This window comes from Colias philodice, chromosome 12 (genome assembly GCF_061535455.1).
Source record: "Colias philodice isolate Cphi_HAF_F1 chromosome 12, ilColPhil1 Martin Lab GWU primary, whole genome shotgun sequence".
NCBI lineage: Eukaryota > Metazoa > Arthropoda > Insecta > Lepidoptera > Pieridae > Colias > Colias philodice.
This window is the reverse complement of record NC_143097.1, coordinates 7,126,100-7,140,759: the sequence shown is the minus strand read 5'-3', so window position 1 is coordinate 7,140,759 and position 14,660 is coordinate 7,126,100. Positions and strand designations below refer to the sequence as shown.

Sequence of the window (14,660 nt, the reverse complement as noted above, 5' to 3'; positions counted from 1 at the left end):
AATTTTTAACAAAAACTGCAGACAATGTGACGCGGTCACGTTCCTTGATACGTATGATATTTGTTTGATTTTATTTGTTTACTGTTTATGTCGTTTTGAGGTTACTTTTTTACATAAGAAAGAAAAAAGTATATAAGGAAATCATAGTCTTCTCTTATAGTTATATATAACATGCAAGTTTGCTTAAATCCCGAAATATTTCAGTAACAGATCGATTAATTTACGCTATTTTATTCAATGGCGTAAATTTACGTAAATTTATTGGTGTTTAAGGATGTTTTTTGAAAAATATATAGAAAATAACGAATAACTTTATTTGTTACTAGCTTTTGCCCGCGACTTCGTCCGCGTGGAATAGTGACTTCCGGCAGAAAAGTATAGATAGCTGTGCCCGCGACTACGTCAGCGTGTAACTCCTTGTGTATTATTAATTTAAAATGTATTGGTAATATTATTTACATCAGGTTCACATGAGGCTTAAGGACCTATAGAATCAAAATACTTTAGCGCAAAGCTTCCGGGTAAACTGGTGAAAGTTGACCCGTCCGGCACGTGAACATAAAGATTTCTAGAACTGCTAACACGGGAAAGAGCAACGTATAACTGACCATGCGAGAAACAACTGACACCGAGATCTACTCCGGCAACATGAAAAGTCTGCCCTTGAGCCTTATTTATTGTCATTGCATAACACACCGATACTGGGAATTGCGTCCTTTTAAATTGGAATGGAAAATTATTTGGTATTGGCGGCTTGTGCAGCCTCTTCCCCATGAAGCTAAAAGATTAAAAGAAGCTCAACACTTACCAATATGCGTGAAGGGCAATCAAAACAATCGGTCTAAATGTAGACTCGATAAATGCAGCCAATTAACATTCGTAAAATGTTCTACTTGTAATAAATCTGTAGAGAGGCCAATTCTGTACATGAAATATATTTAAAAAAAAACTATGAAGGGGTGATAAGGGATCGCTACTGATGCCAAAAATGCAATCAGTAAAATTTTTGTCTGTCTGTCTGTCTGTCTATCTGTCTGTCTGTCTGTCTGTATATTCGTTATAGAAACAGAAACTACACGACGGATTTTAACGAAATTTGGCACAATTAGTCCTCATACTCCTGGGCAGGTTATAGTGAAAGAATCATGTAAATCGGTGAAGAAACACCAAAGTTATACATGAAATACGCTTTATGTCATCGCGCGTGAATTACAGAATCATGCCATAAGGATTATTTTTGTGTATCAGTTGCCGCGTTCGACGCGCTTCGCGGCGGGAGCTATAAAAAGGCGGCGGGTCCGCACCCGTTTCGCGTTGTCACGGCATCACGTGTGAACGGCTGACCCGATTTCGATAATTCTTTTCTATTATATTCCTTGAAGTACGAGGATGGTTCTTATGTAGAGAAAACGTAAATATGTACCACGGGCGAAGCCGGGCCGGACCGCTAGTAGTCAATAAAACTTTAAGCAGTTTTGATATGAAATTAACAGAAATGAATGAATGAATTTAAAATTATTTATTTTACAACATACAGGAAACAATTAGTAAACTTTCTAACAAGTTTAACAATGTACAGATGGCGGCCTTACCCGACCTCTATACAAGAAGCTCAAAGGCTATTTTTGGGGGAAATATGTGAAACAGAAGTCAAGCGAGGTCTTGCGTGGTCAGAACTCAGAATCTTTAAGAAAACAAAGTAACCAAAAACATATTAATTTCATAAACAAAGCACTACATTCATTTCATAATAAAGCACTACATTCATCTGTGTTAACAATGGGTAAAGGGTGGGTGATGTAATTATAGTTAATACAACACAGGCTTTTAGTTATCCCAGAAGTCGACAGTACCTAAATAACTAAAATTAACACAAATGGAATAGGCATGACGAAAGATTTTCAAAACCTCTTCCATAATGTTATTAAACAAGAAAAACCCTATATTTCGCTAATATACTTAAATTTAACGAAGATAAAAGCCATTTTTCAAAAAATATTTAATAACTGTGCTAAAACATCTCACAGGTGTCATGGCGTAGGCGTGACGTCACTCTTACGTAAATCCGTAATTATCTGTATGCATAGCGAAGTAGAATTAAACAAATATTTAATTATTAAGTGTTATAGAATCTAATTTCAAAGTTAATAAGTGGTGTGCAGTATTGCAATGTGAATCTACATAAAAATAATACCCAAAAAAGTGTTAGTAATTGTTTAAAGTGAGAAAATAATATGAAATGATTGTATAAATTTGACGCAGAGAAACCCGAACCACATATTCGTGAATTCGCAATTATATTTCTGTTCTGAGTCGATAAAGCATACGTGAAAAAATAGAAAATAAATAAAAATGCGTATTCTCAACATATTCATAACAACAAACAAGTCAATAACTGCGTTAAAAACAACCGACTTCAAACTTGCACTTGCAACATTTACAAATACAGACAAAAATGCTCATAAAATAAAAACTACTGGGCCTATCCGAATAAAATTTTTATGGGACCAATTCGACACCATCCCGCATCGAACAAAAAAGGAATCACGTAAATCGGTCCAGAAACCACGGAGTAATCGGTGTACATACATAAAAAAAAAAAAAAAAAAAACATACCGGCCGAATTGATAACCTCCTCCTTTTTTTGAAGTCGGTTAAATACACCTGACGCGAAGTTGTTTACGTAGACGTGACGTCACATGTGTTTCAGTCAAAATGGCCGACTGCAGAATTTCAATGTTTTATTTTATTGATAATCTCATTAATCTTAATGTTTTTAATATTTCTAAGTCACTATTTTTAATTTATATATTATACATTTTCCCTTAAAGACACTAATTCGAACATTTATGGATACTGTCGTCATGCCTATTCTAGTACGCTATTTTCTTAAAATTGTACCGTTTTAGACCCCTGCTGGCTGGGAAAATCGTATTTCAGCGACAATTTTGTATGACGTCGTACAATTTTTATAAGATGATCGTAGATCTGAATATATTATCTTTAAATTAAGATATTACTTTCTTATTACTTTGTTCTCACGTGTAATTGCTTTGAGTTAAAATGGTACCGTAAAATAGCGTTTTTTGTTAAAAATCGGTAATAGCACCCTTAAATACTTAAATGAAAATTTGATTTGATTGAATATAAGTTGATTTAAGAAATGTTAATTAGTAAGATAATATGAACATAATATTATTATTATTTTACGGTAAGACTGTTACCCGATTGTCTCAATAAGTGCTATAATAAAAAAAATAACAACGTGTTTTATTACAGAAATCATTTACTTTATATACATTTCCTAATACGATATTGGAATTATATATAATTCCAAGGAAGATTATACATTTACTAGGATATATTGTATGCATTAAATAGTTTATTAAACAATATTTTATACATTTCCTAAGTGGCATCGGCATTGTACACATTTCCTATTAGTTTGAGACCCATTCGTTAAAAAGTCTTCAAATAACGTTTGTTTTATTATCTCGAAACTGCAATTAATAAAAAATGAAAATATTTTTTTTTTATAATTAATAAAAAATATCCTGTCCAGGATTTTTCCAGTCAAACCATTTTTAATACACTTAATTTATTATAAAATTGGTCTCATTCTATTATCACGCCGTTGCATTTCGACTTATATTCGGATCTTAGACCACTAGGATTTGTATACAATTCCTTGATTTCATACATTTCCGGTAACATATACATAATTTAATTTTATTTATTTACATTAAGTATATACATAATTACATACTGATATTATATCTACCTATACATAATATATATATGTATATCATGTTTTAACTGATGTATTTATTTATTAGTATTTATCATATTAATAGAAATATATCTTTCACATAATATACTCATGTTAAATTATCATTATATACAATTCTAGACTGAAACTCCAATAGTCACTTGGGGTCACTGAAAATCAGTGGTGGTGAGGTATTAATCACCTTGCCATCATATACTGAGTTGGCTCCATTTGTCAGGTCACTCACTGCCACATTACAGTTCTTAGGAATAAGATTATTTTTATTTAATTATTTTTCTTTTTATTTCTTTTTGTTTTTCCTTCGTTTATAAATGTATCTCGTGTTGTGATCTTGACAATAAATGTGTTTTATTTATTTATTTATTTAATGTCCCTTACTGCATGCTTTTCATGCAGTTGTCCGCACCATATGTATTGTGGTCTTTGTCCATACACACTTTCTCCAAAGCCCTGCTTTGGTCTTGTTTGATGTATAAGCTCCTGTATATTAGTAAAAGTTAATCAAATATTTAATTCTTATTTCTTGAAATTTGGTATAGTATTCTTTGTGTGATACAAATCAAAACCAACAGTCAGGTTAGGTAGACTACAATTTACAAAACTGGCAGGGTTGCCATGCAATGGTTGGTGGTTAATGAAACACTTGACTCGACTGTAAGCTTGTATTGAACTGCTTAAACTGTAGAACAACAGGACTATATATTCTAGACGCACACATACAATAGATTACACACTACACTGTAAACTGTAGAATTAATATTAAAGACATAGTTCACTATATATTTTGTAGTCTTTGATTATTTATACAACAGACTAGAAATAAATACTATGTATGCGATTATACCTATTCTAGCCATCCATTTTAGTGTTCCTTAAAATTAAGTACATCTTAGTCAAAGGACAACTTATTGTGCCCTTGCCCGTAATGCACTCATAATAATTTTAAGTTGAATGTTTGTCATTCTTTATGTACCAAACACAGTCACGGCCACGGCGCTCATTCCATTTTACTGGTATTAAAACAGATGAAATCCTTCATGATCCCATATCCTTCTTAGTAGCAAATGTAGAAATCCCTTTCTTGTGTCTACAATGTTTTTGTGGAGAATCGTATTTACATTTGGGATGGATTAATTCTTCTCCTCTCTTGAACAAATTTGTTATTGCGAACGTAAGCAATAAGTCTGTAATAAAACAATCTTATATTGGGTTACAAATCCATAAACCAATCATTAAAAATCATGTTTGTAAAAATTTATGTTCAGAGAAAATATCAGTTTACCATATAAAGCTTATTTTCTGCCGTTTTTCTGCCTGTAGATTCTACATAACCTCACAGCTTCCTCACAGTCATTCAATCATATTTAGCACTTATTTTTCAACAATTAAAAACGAAAACAAACAAAGCTTCTCGTTTTGGTTTTGACAGAATCTCGTAAATAAACTGAACTAAATACCAGTCATAATAATGTACTATGTAGGTACTCTGTGAGTCAGCTTTGTCTAATTAAAAATCCGAGTAGGTACAAAATATTATGTTGACAGTTGACAGTTGACACTTGACGCCAAAGACTTGAAAATAAAAGGTACGTGTACATATATTTACATTAGTGCCATCTAGTGGCTCTGGAAGGAAAAGAACATCAAGTCTGTGTTTAACGTGCCATCTAGTGTGTTAAAAGCAAAATACCAAGAGATATAATCGAACATGTAGTACGTTTATTCCCCACTGGCGCTTTAATTGCGTAAATTCATAGTGCATATTTTTTTGTATGGAGTGAACCGTCTGTTGTATACGTAGTATATTATTATTAGTCTGTGGTTATACTTTGCAATATGGTCAATGGTGATATTGAATAGTGGAAATATTGAAGTTCGAATTATACCTGTCTATGAAAAGTAATATGACTGACAGCACAGTTTATTTTTGTAGATGTTTTTAGAAGATGTTTAATATTGAAAATGCTGAAGGGCATTCTATATAAAAGAAAAGTGTGTCGCTAAAATAAAAATCTATTCTTGCTGTTGTTAAAATCACGCCATTAATAAATTGTATTACCATTGTTATGAGTGATATCTTCGTATATAATAATGTGTTCAACAAGGCTGCCTCCCGTACTTAGTAAAGTATTTTATAATGTTGGGTTTAATATTCGACAGCAAGGATACCTTACCTACCGTCCTATATGTATTATCTAACATTCCAGGAGCAGCGGTGGCGGCGGTGGCAGCGTGTCCTCTGAAGGCGGTCCGTCCGGCACCGGGCTGTCCCGCGAGCTGGACGCGGCCGTGCCGCGCTCGTCGCTGCTGGACACGTCGGCGCACCGCGCGCGCACGGACCTGGCGCGGCACCGCCACCACGCGCCGCACTCGCACGCCTCGCACTCGCCGCACTCGCTCAGCAACGCGAGCTCGGTGAGTGCACACCGGCGTTATTTGTGACTACATAATGGCTACATTTAACCTTAAGTGTCCCTTGTCCCGAAAGTTTAGGCATTTTAGGCACTTAGACGGCTCGCGCCCGCGTTGCGCAGGAGCCGGCGCGACATGAACTCCGGTGACCTATGAAGGCGGGCGAGCACGCCACAGTATAAATAAATCAGTAGTTTGATTTTATTAGCTATCCGAGGAATGTTGTTGATAAATAAATTATATACTTATCCTATACTATATTAAACGAGCAATATTTGCATATTATTTAAATTTTTGTTTGTATATATACAGTGTGGATGTTATCGATGGGCCCTGGAGGGAAAGTACTAGAAATACTGGAGATAGACAATTTTGCTGAACAACATTCCTTTATTTTTAAAAAGAAATAGAACTGCGTTCAAAGATTTTTGAAAATATATAAATATGCAAATATTGCTCGTTTAATAGTATAGGATAAGTAGTTAATTTATTTATCAACAATATTCCTAGTATAGCTAATAAAATTAAACTACTGATTTATTTATACTGTGGTGTGTTCGCCTTTGTAGGCGCCGCTCGGTACTAATCCGCGAGCGTCGACTACAACGTGGTCGCGAGCAAAACTAGCACAGGTCCTCCCTCGATGAAGTCCGGCTGGACTCTGGCGGCACTGGCGCGGTGCGCGCGAGTCGCATTTTACGTATTATATTTTATATAGAAAAAAATAAGTGCTAAATTATAAATTTATCCAATAATATCCCTGTTAAACCTGATTAGTAATGTAAAATTTTCATAAAAATAGCGTTCCCCTAATTCTCATAAAACTGAAATGCTTTCAAAATCGATGTTACTTCCGATTTTTTTTTTGATCGAGTTAAATGTTTAACATTGTGTTTTTATCCAAAAAAGTCACTAGATCAAACGTTTAACTGTACTATATATTTTTTTAGGATTTTAAATATGATGATTTCTCGGAAAACAACACGATTTAGAAACATAAATTTGGGAAAAGGGGCCCTTAATACACGCAATTTTGCAACGTGTTGTATTTTAGAATTGGTACTTAAAGATGGTTAGGAGAGTTCACGCCATCACTATCTACTAAGTTAAAAAGTACTACAAAATTATCTTACAAGGAACTGCATAGTAATTTACCTTAAATTTTATGACACGATTAAAGAGAAAAAAGACGGTGTACGGGAACTTCAAATTAAAAAAAAAATCACGGTAAAGTTTAACTTTAATACTCACAAATGTGTAATTATTTATTACAGTATGACGGACTGGATGACTCGTACAATGATTCGGCGGATGAATCCTTAAGCGAATCAACTTCTGGTGCACCACCACACGCTTCTCAAATGTCGGTAAGTTAATTAATTATACTTCTAACCATGGACGTATAAAAAAAGACGGACGCCGTATTACGAACTAACAACGTGAAGCCACCATAGTAAGCTAGCGATCGTGTAAAGACAATGAACACGCACACACTCTCACCATAGTAAGCTAGTCGGCCGCCATTACGTCGTGAACTACCGACTGATTAACTGCGTCACTGTTTCACAAAAAATATTTAAAATGCCGTCTTGCGTGGTTAAATGGTGTCGCAACAGTACAATTTTAAATAACAAATCACAAGGGATTACATTCCACAGGGAAGCAAGTTATTTCTTTTATGTTTTAATGACAAAATTATTACGGCAAAATTTATAGGAAAAAATACAGCCGCCATTGTCATCAACACAGCTGTTGCCATGGCAACATGGCACACACACATGGATGTTTCGCCGCCATTACTAGGCTTCACTCAATGTTTAGGCGATATACCGTCCGTCTTTTTTTATACGTCCATGCTTCTAACAATATGCGCGAAGGTAAACATAATACCGTGTATTCATTTAAGTAAGAAAATAAAATTATTAATATGTATATCAATCAGACACCAAAATAAAATACATATATGGTCGCTTCATAAGGTTTTACATACAATTATTTCCAATACTAATTAATTTTGTGTAACATTCTTGAAAAAATGTTGTGTTCATATATTTTTTCCTATATTTACAGCGCGAAACACGACAAAGTTGCGGCAGTTCAGTTGGCTCAGTGGCAGACGACGCTCTGTATTCGCGAGATCCGAGACACCATCCGTTATCTGGTAACATTGCTTGTTAGACGAAAATATATTAATAATCTGTGGCAATATGTCGCTTTTGCTCGATACTCGCTGAAAAGTTTGCAAATCATTCTATTTTGCAGTATAATTTCCCCAGCTATTATACCGAGATTGTAGAAGATATTGTTTATAAAAAAATTGATAATTTGAAAATATTGTCTATTGTTAATAATGGTTTTATTTTGCAAACTTACTAGCGAGTGACATTGTAATTGTTCCTGCTTCTGTACATTCAAAAACTGCTATCAAGTGATTGATCTAATTTGTGTCGCGATCAATCGTGAATTCATAAGGTACACATTATTTTCCAATCTAATTTGATTTTTACTTGATGTGCTTTTATAAACACGTCTTTAACGTAATTTATCACTTTTGCAAATATGTGATTTTAACAGTTGTTGTGAATAACTAACAAAATGCACTTTAAAATATATACATCCATTGTTAATATTTAAAAATATGTATATATAAATAATGCTACTTTATGGTTTGTACGGTCAGTAAAATATAATGCAGCATATAATATGTAATTCAATTCTAAATAATAAATTTGTCCAAGAAGGTTTATTTTACTCATTTTTTTAATAATAAGTCGGGTATAAAAATAAAGTATTAGTGCATGCTCATTACATAAGAATTAGGAGGAGGTTAGTAAATACGTAGAACCGTTAGGACCGGCCGCGTCACTCGCAGAGCAGCTCAAGCAAGTGCTGGCGGAGCGCGAGCGGCGGCTGGCGGGCTCCTCGCCCAACCCGCCACACGCGTCACACGCGTCACACGCGTCACACGCGTCACACGTGCCAACCACGGCGACACATTCAGCCCATCCGGACCCGGTGCAGCTTACAAACGAGCTGGTGGATGAAATACGGCAGGCGGTCAGCGAGGCGAACGCGAGAGGTATATGAATGTAGTGTGATAGTTTTCGATTTGGAATGTTTAGGGTAGCCATGGTTTTTGAAATATTTTTATACTGAAACTTTTATTCAGGTTAGGACCAATTTTAATATTTTGATTATTCATTTAATTGTGTTTATAATATTATAGATTTTTTCAGGGAAAAGACGAAGTATATATTTACTTTTATCGATACATTATATTGTTGTGCAGTCATAATTTTATGTGCTTATTTTTGTTTTTGTGTTAATAAAGCAAAGCAAATTGTGTTAACGCTTTGAATTTGTTCGCTTTTATTTTGGGAGATGGGTATTATTTTAGCTCTATTATTTTTTTTATTTATTATTTTCTTTTTTTATTGATTGTTTGCTTAATATTAAATTATTTATCTATTTCACTGAATATTGGAATTTCCCTATACTCTTATTAAGTTAAATTTTGAAAATTTTAATTTGAAACAAAATTTACTTTCCTTATGTTTTACTTTGCCGTTATCGTGTATGTATGTATGCAACAATAGTCATATAACACGTCACTTAATGGTGTGGTGCGCAGTGAAGAAAGCTCCGACTTGTGTAGTGGACGGCGAGGTGCCGTGGGAGCCGCTCTCGGCCGCGCCCAGTGAGGCGAGCCTCTCGCCGCAGCCGCACAGCCGCGCCGTCACACAGTGGACTAAGCAGCAGGTGACCATGCGTTCCCATTTATAAGGACCTGTAGATTGTTTCAGAAAATTAGACTTTACTTTGTTTATATGTTACTTTTAGTTAAATGCCCGTTTTGTATGGATTTTAAAACAGCTCTTAAAATGATGAAAAATGTAGATTATGAAGTGGTTATTTTACATAAGTAAATGTTTAAGTTTAATAGCGAAAAAAGTTGAGATTTCTTTTTGTGTTTATCTTGAATATTTTATCATATATTCATATCACTATAGATATAAAGTTTTATTGTGAATATTGATTTAGACAAGTTTCACAAAAATCAATACTAAATGTGAAGGTACCATTCGTATAGTTAGTTGGCTCTTAAATGTCTCTAATATACGTAAATGTATAGGTATGGCAATGGGTGTCCGGTCTGGGTGAAGGGCTGGAGCGGTACGCGGGCGCGTTCGCGGCGCGCGGTGTGGACGGGCCGCTGCTGCTCGCATTAGCGTCCTCCGACCTCAAGCTGCTCGGCCTTAATGGGGACGAGCGCCGCCGCATGAAGCGCCGCCTTAAGGAGCTAAGGAACGCGCACGATAAACACGTCAAGGCGCTGAAGAAGGCCGAGAAGAAGGCTAAGAAGAAGTAGACGACCCCCTCCTTAAGCATAACGCGCCGCCTAACAATCAGCTATGTAAAGATGTTAAGGCCAAGTAGATACCCCCTCTCCCTAACTCCATCCATTACAAACAGGTATACGCCATCTCGTAAGAATGTTAAAGTCGCTGCGGAACGCGCACGATAAACACGTCAAGGCGCTGAAGAAGGCTAAGAAGTAGACGATCCCCTCCTTAAGCATAACGCGCCGCCTAACAATCAGCTATGTAAAGATGTTAAGGCCAAGTAGATACCCCCTCTCCCGTATACGCCGTCTCGTACGAACGTTAAGACTTTAAAGTCACGGAAAAGTAGACCACTCCCTATATACGTGTGCTGTTCCGCGATGCGTAAGAACGTCACGTGAACAAGAAGGCCGAGAAATAACCTCCCCATCAATTAATAGGCTATTTGACAAGGTTTTGAAAACTGTCTCAAATTATTAAGATACGTTTATAGAGCACACAAAACACATGTTTCTTAATTTTTTGTAGTTATTCATTGAGAAAATGGAAAATAAAAACATGATATTCAAATACGCCGCCAAAACACAATTTTGAAGAATATGGCGTCTCGCGACCATGGTGAAGTCACAGCGGCGTAAACATCAACTTGCTCCTAGTACTTATTGTTCGTTTTTGTTTTAATTATAGTATAATTAAGTTAATCTGTTTAAAAACCAGAAAATGAGTTCTTATAGGTGGTGTGTAGTTCCTGGATGCAGAAATACGACTATTAAAACCCCTGACAAACTATTTATATGTGCTCCAAAAGATATAAAAATGCGTAGAAAGTGGTTGCAGTTAGCTCGCAGAAATCCAAGTGATATTAGATATATCAATTAAAACAGTTATATTTTTTTGTGAAGACCACTTCGATGTAAGTATGGTGTTGAATACCTAGTAGGCAGTTTATTTTATTTGCAATACATAGTATAAATCGTCTCATTACTTACCTGCTTGAGGTAAGATAATATTCTAATATATATATTATAAAGGCGAAAGTTTGTAAGGATGTATGGATGTTTGTTACTCTTTCACGTAAAAACTACTGAACCGATTACAATGAAATTTAGCACACATATAGAGGGTAACTTGGATTAACACATAGGATAGTTTTTATCCCGGAAATCCCACGGGAACGGGAACTATGCTGGTTTTCCTTTGCAAACGCGGGCGAAGCCGCGGGCGGAAATCTAGTGATATATATAAATTTATGATGACGTGTTTGTATTGATATTGAAAATAATCTATACACACACGTCAATCCTATAAACTGGATGGCTGAAATGAAAAATAAAGGACTTAATCTAAAAAATGTATACTTCATAATTATTGTGCTATTGTGATTCATGTTTGTAGGTAGGTACAATTAACTAAAAAGGTAGTGAATGACGATTGAAATATTAACTTACGTAGCTGTTTTCACATTTCTCAATTGAGGAGAATCTTGGTTGTTTTTAAAGAACATGCCAACCATTATAGCACAGTATTACAATATTATTTCCTAATTATAGCGTCCACTTTAGGTAGATTTCTACTGTCTGCTTTTTCGAAATTAGGTTCCATGACAAACAAAAATAACACATAAAAAACAAAACTGATTACAGACACCTTGAATCACAAGAAATAAGTTATACAAGAAACAAAACCAAAAGCGAAATTCAGCAACGACGTGAGTAAACGTTGGGATCTCTTGTTATTTACGCCGCTGTGACGTCATGGCAGATGCAGCCAATCATGGATGTTTTCGGTCACGTGGTCATTTTAAAAAATATGATGTTTTTTCTCGACGATTTATAAATAAATAAGTTATTATTTATATCATTTATTAATTTAAATCGCTTCAAAAACCTTATATATATATGGATTACACAAAAAAGTAATTTATTTTTTATACTGTCAAATAGCCTATTCCATATACACATATACGCTCGCACGCATATGATTATAACATTATAACATTGGGCGTTCAAGAACTAAAATGGTAGGGAGAAGTAGACATAAACCATCTGTCTCCGTATACACAAACGTGTGCGTATTAAGTCTACTGAGAGGCTCACGGCTCACCGACTTAAATAATTACATAAATAGTAAGTATATAGCGCGTTAACTTCAGGTATATTAGCCCCGCAAACGAATATGCGCAATCGGTGCTACGTATGTTCAAGATATTTGGCGGCGACTTTTATTTGCGATTTCCTAATTGAGAGGTATGATATAGTTCGACGTTATGGGTTTAGTGCACTACTAGTTTTTTCTCCACAGAGCTAAACCGTTAAAATACATTTTTTATTATTGCACATGCTTTATGACAAACTTGTAAAATGTAGGCAAAGTTATAGAAAATTTTATTTACGAAGCTCTTTCTTGCCATCCAATGAAAACCTTGAAAACTAGTAGTGAACGACTATCCTTTAGTTGGTTAAGGAGTCAAAATCGCTCTTAACATTCTATTAAATTTAAATTATAAAATAAATCGTAAATTGTAACTGTTTTCAAATAATATGTGTAAAACAGTGTATTGTCGTGTGAACTGTCTCCTAAATTAATGTCTTAGATTAAGATATAGTCAAATATACATCGTCAGAGCGAATGAAAATAAAACTATGAATTCGATGTCGATTGATATTACTCGATATTTGTTTTACGTTTTTTAAATCATTATACACGAGTAATCATTGTTATAGTTATAGTGAATATGACTGACATTTAACAATGATGGTAAATCAAACGGCTGGCCAATAGCGGTGCCATCTGACTAGCTTGTAGTGAATTAGAGACGTTAGACTCGCTTGATCGATAAAACGAATGTAAAACGAAAATAAATAAAATAATATATTGTAATCAAACACCCAATTGATGGAAATAGATAACATTACCAAAGCTACATAATATAAATAAATAAAACACCCTAATATATTTTCAATACTGAACTTCTTTGTTGTTCCTACATTTTGTATTAATTGTGTCAGTTTCTCTCTGATTTCGGTGTGAGTTGAATTGTGTGAAGGATACTGGCTCAATCTAGTCATAAGATCAACTTGTAAGATTAACGCAAATTATGAAATATACAATATTAGAATTTCTCTCGATGAATTTTCAAATCTCTAGGATTATATGTAACTTTCATTGTGTATTAGTATAATTATTATCTGTGTATTCATCAATCGATTACGACTATACTTACTCATTAGTGATTACACGCAAATTGATTTCAGTACAGCATTTATTTTTAAATTGTATTGCACAAAATGTACTTAGTAGTCAGGTGACTGTATGTTTGGAAGTGTCACTAATATTAATAATAATTAATGTATGTAAAATTTTACGTGTAGTAATGGATAATTCATTAAATTTGGTGATCTCATGAAGTATAAAAGATTGTAACTGTCACCCACACTACGTTCAATGCCATATATGCCAAACCTTTTTTACGCCGACTGCTAGAAATATACGATAAATTTACACGTATTCTAAAAACCTGAAAATAAAAATATGATTACATTGCATGCTATAAAATAGATAATTATTACTTTAATCATATCTTATTACATTCAACTTTGGAAAAAATATCTAGTCGATTTACTATTTGGCGTAGAAAAGGCTTTTTAGACTTCGTAATCTTCATGATTGTGTTACATTCCAGCTTTTATATTTATGTACTAGATAAATCTTTTCACTCTTTGTAGCTAGACTTCTTTTTACTACTGCTTTTTCTTAAACGGCATTTCTTTTCTTATAAGCTAATCGTACTTATTTATTATTGGACTAGCATCAAAGAGATTGTTTTTTTCCGTGTGATTTTATTGATTTGACAAGCTTTACTATTTTCCTAGACAACTAGTTTATGTATTCGATTTGTCTGCGTATAAAATGAGCGTGTTTGGTTTCGTAGCAATTACAATGTAAATATAGTCCCAATATCGACTGAATGAAGACATCTAGAGTGCTTGTTATCCTCAGTTTAAGTATTGATTAAGATTTAACATTCATGTATCGATTTAGTTTAAACCATTAACAATTGCCAAAATTATGTGTACTTTTTTTATTAATGTTGTTGTTTTTTTTTCTTAATATAA

General features: G+C 34.3%; 1 protein-coding gene and 1 long non-coding RNA gene across 9 annotated transcripts in view; one reads left to right on the top strand and one right to left on the bottom strand.

Annotated features, from left to right (window-relative positions):
* Positions 1-10,983, top strand: part of Spn (protein phosphatase 1 regulatory subunit spinophilin) — a 53,588-nt gene extending 42,605 nt beyond the window's left edge. For 5 of the 8 annotated variants that reach the window (XM_089701669.1, XM_089701672.1, XM_089701671.1 and 2 more), the window contains 7 exons: positions 5,998-6,205; positions 7,477-7,569; positions 8,273-8,363; positions 9,054-9,281; positions 9,834-9,961; positions 10,335-10,703; positions 10,872-10,983. In XM_089701669.1, coding sequence (XP_089557795.1) covers positions 5,998-6,205; positions 7,477-7,569; positions 8,273-8,363; positions 9,054-9,281; positions 9,834-9,961; positions 10,335-10,571 — 985 coding nt within the window. In that variant the 3' untranslated portion in view covers positions 10,572-10,703; positions 10,872-10,983. Of the gene's footprint in view, positions 1-5,997; positions 6,206-7,476; positions 7,570-8,272; positions 8,364-9,053; positions 9,282-9,833; positions 9,962-10,334; positions 10,750-10,871 lie in introns of all 8 variants that reach the window. The other 3 variants (XM_089701673.1, XM_089701668.1, XM_089701674.1) reach the window with 3 other exon arrangements.
* Positions 3,811-5,136, bottom strand: LOC149484130 (uncharacterized). The gene is made up of 2 exons (XR_016316386.1): positions 5,073-5,136; positions 3,811-4,974 (listed from the first exon to the last, which is right to left on the bottom strand). It is a non-coding gene; the product is annotated as an uncharacterized LOC149484130 (long non-coding RNA).
* Positions 10,984-14,660: the final 3,677 nt, after the last annotated feature.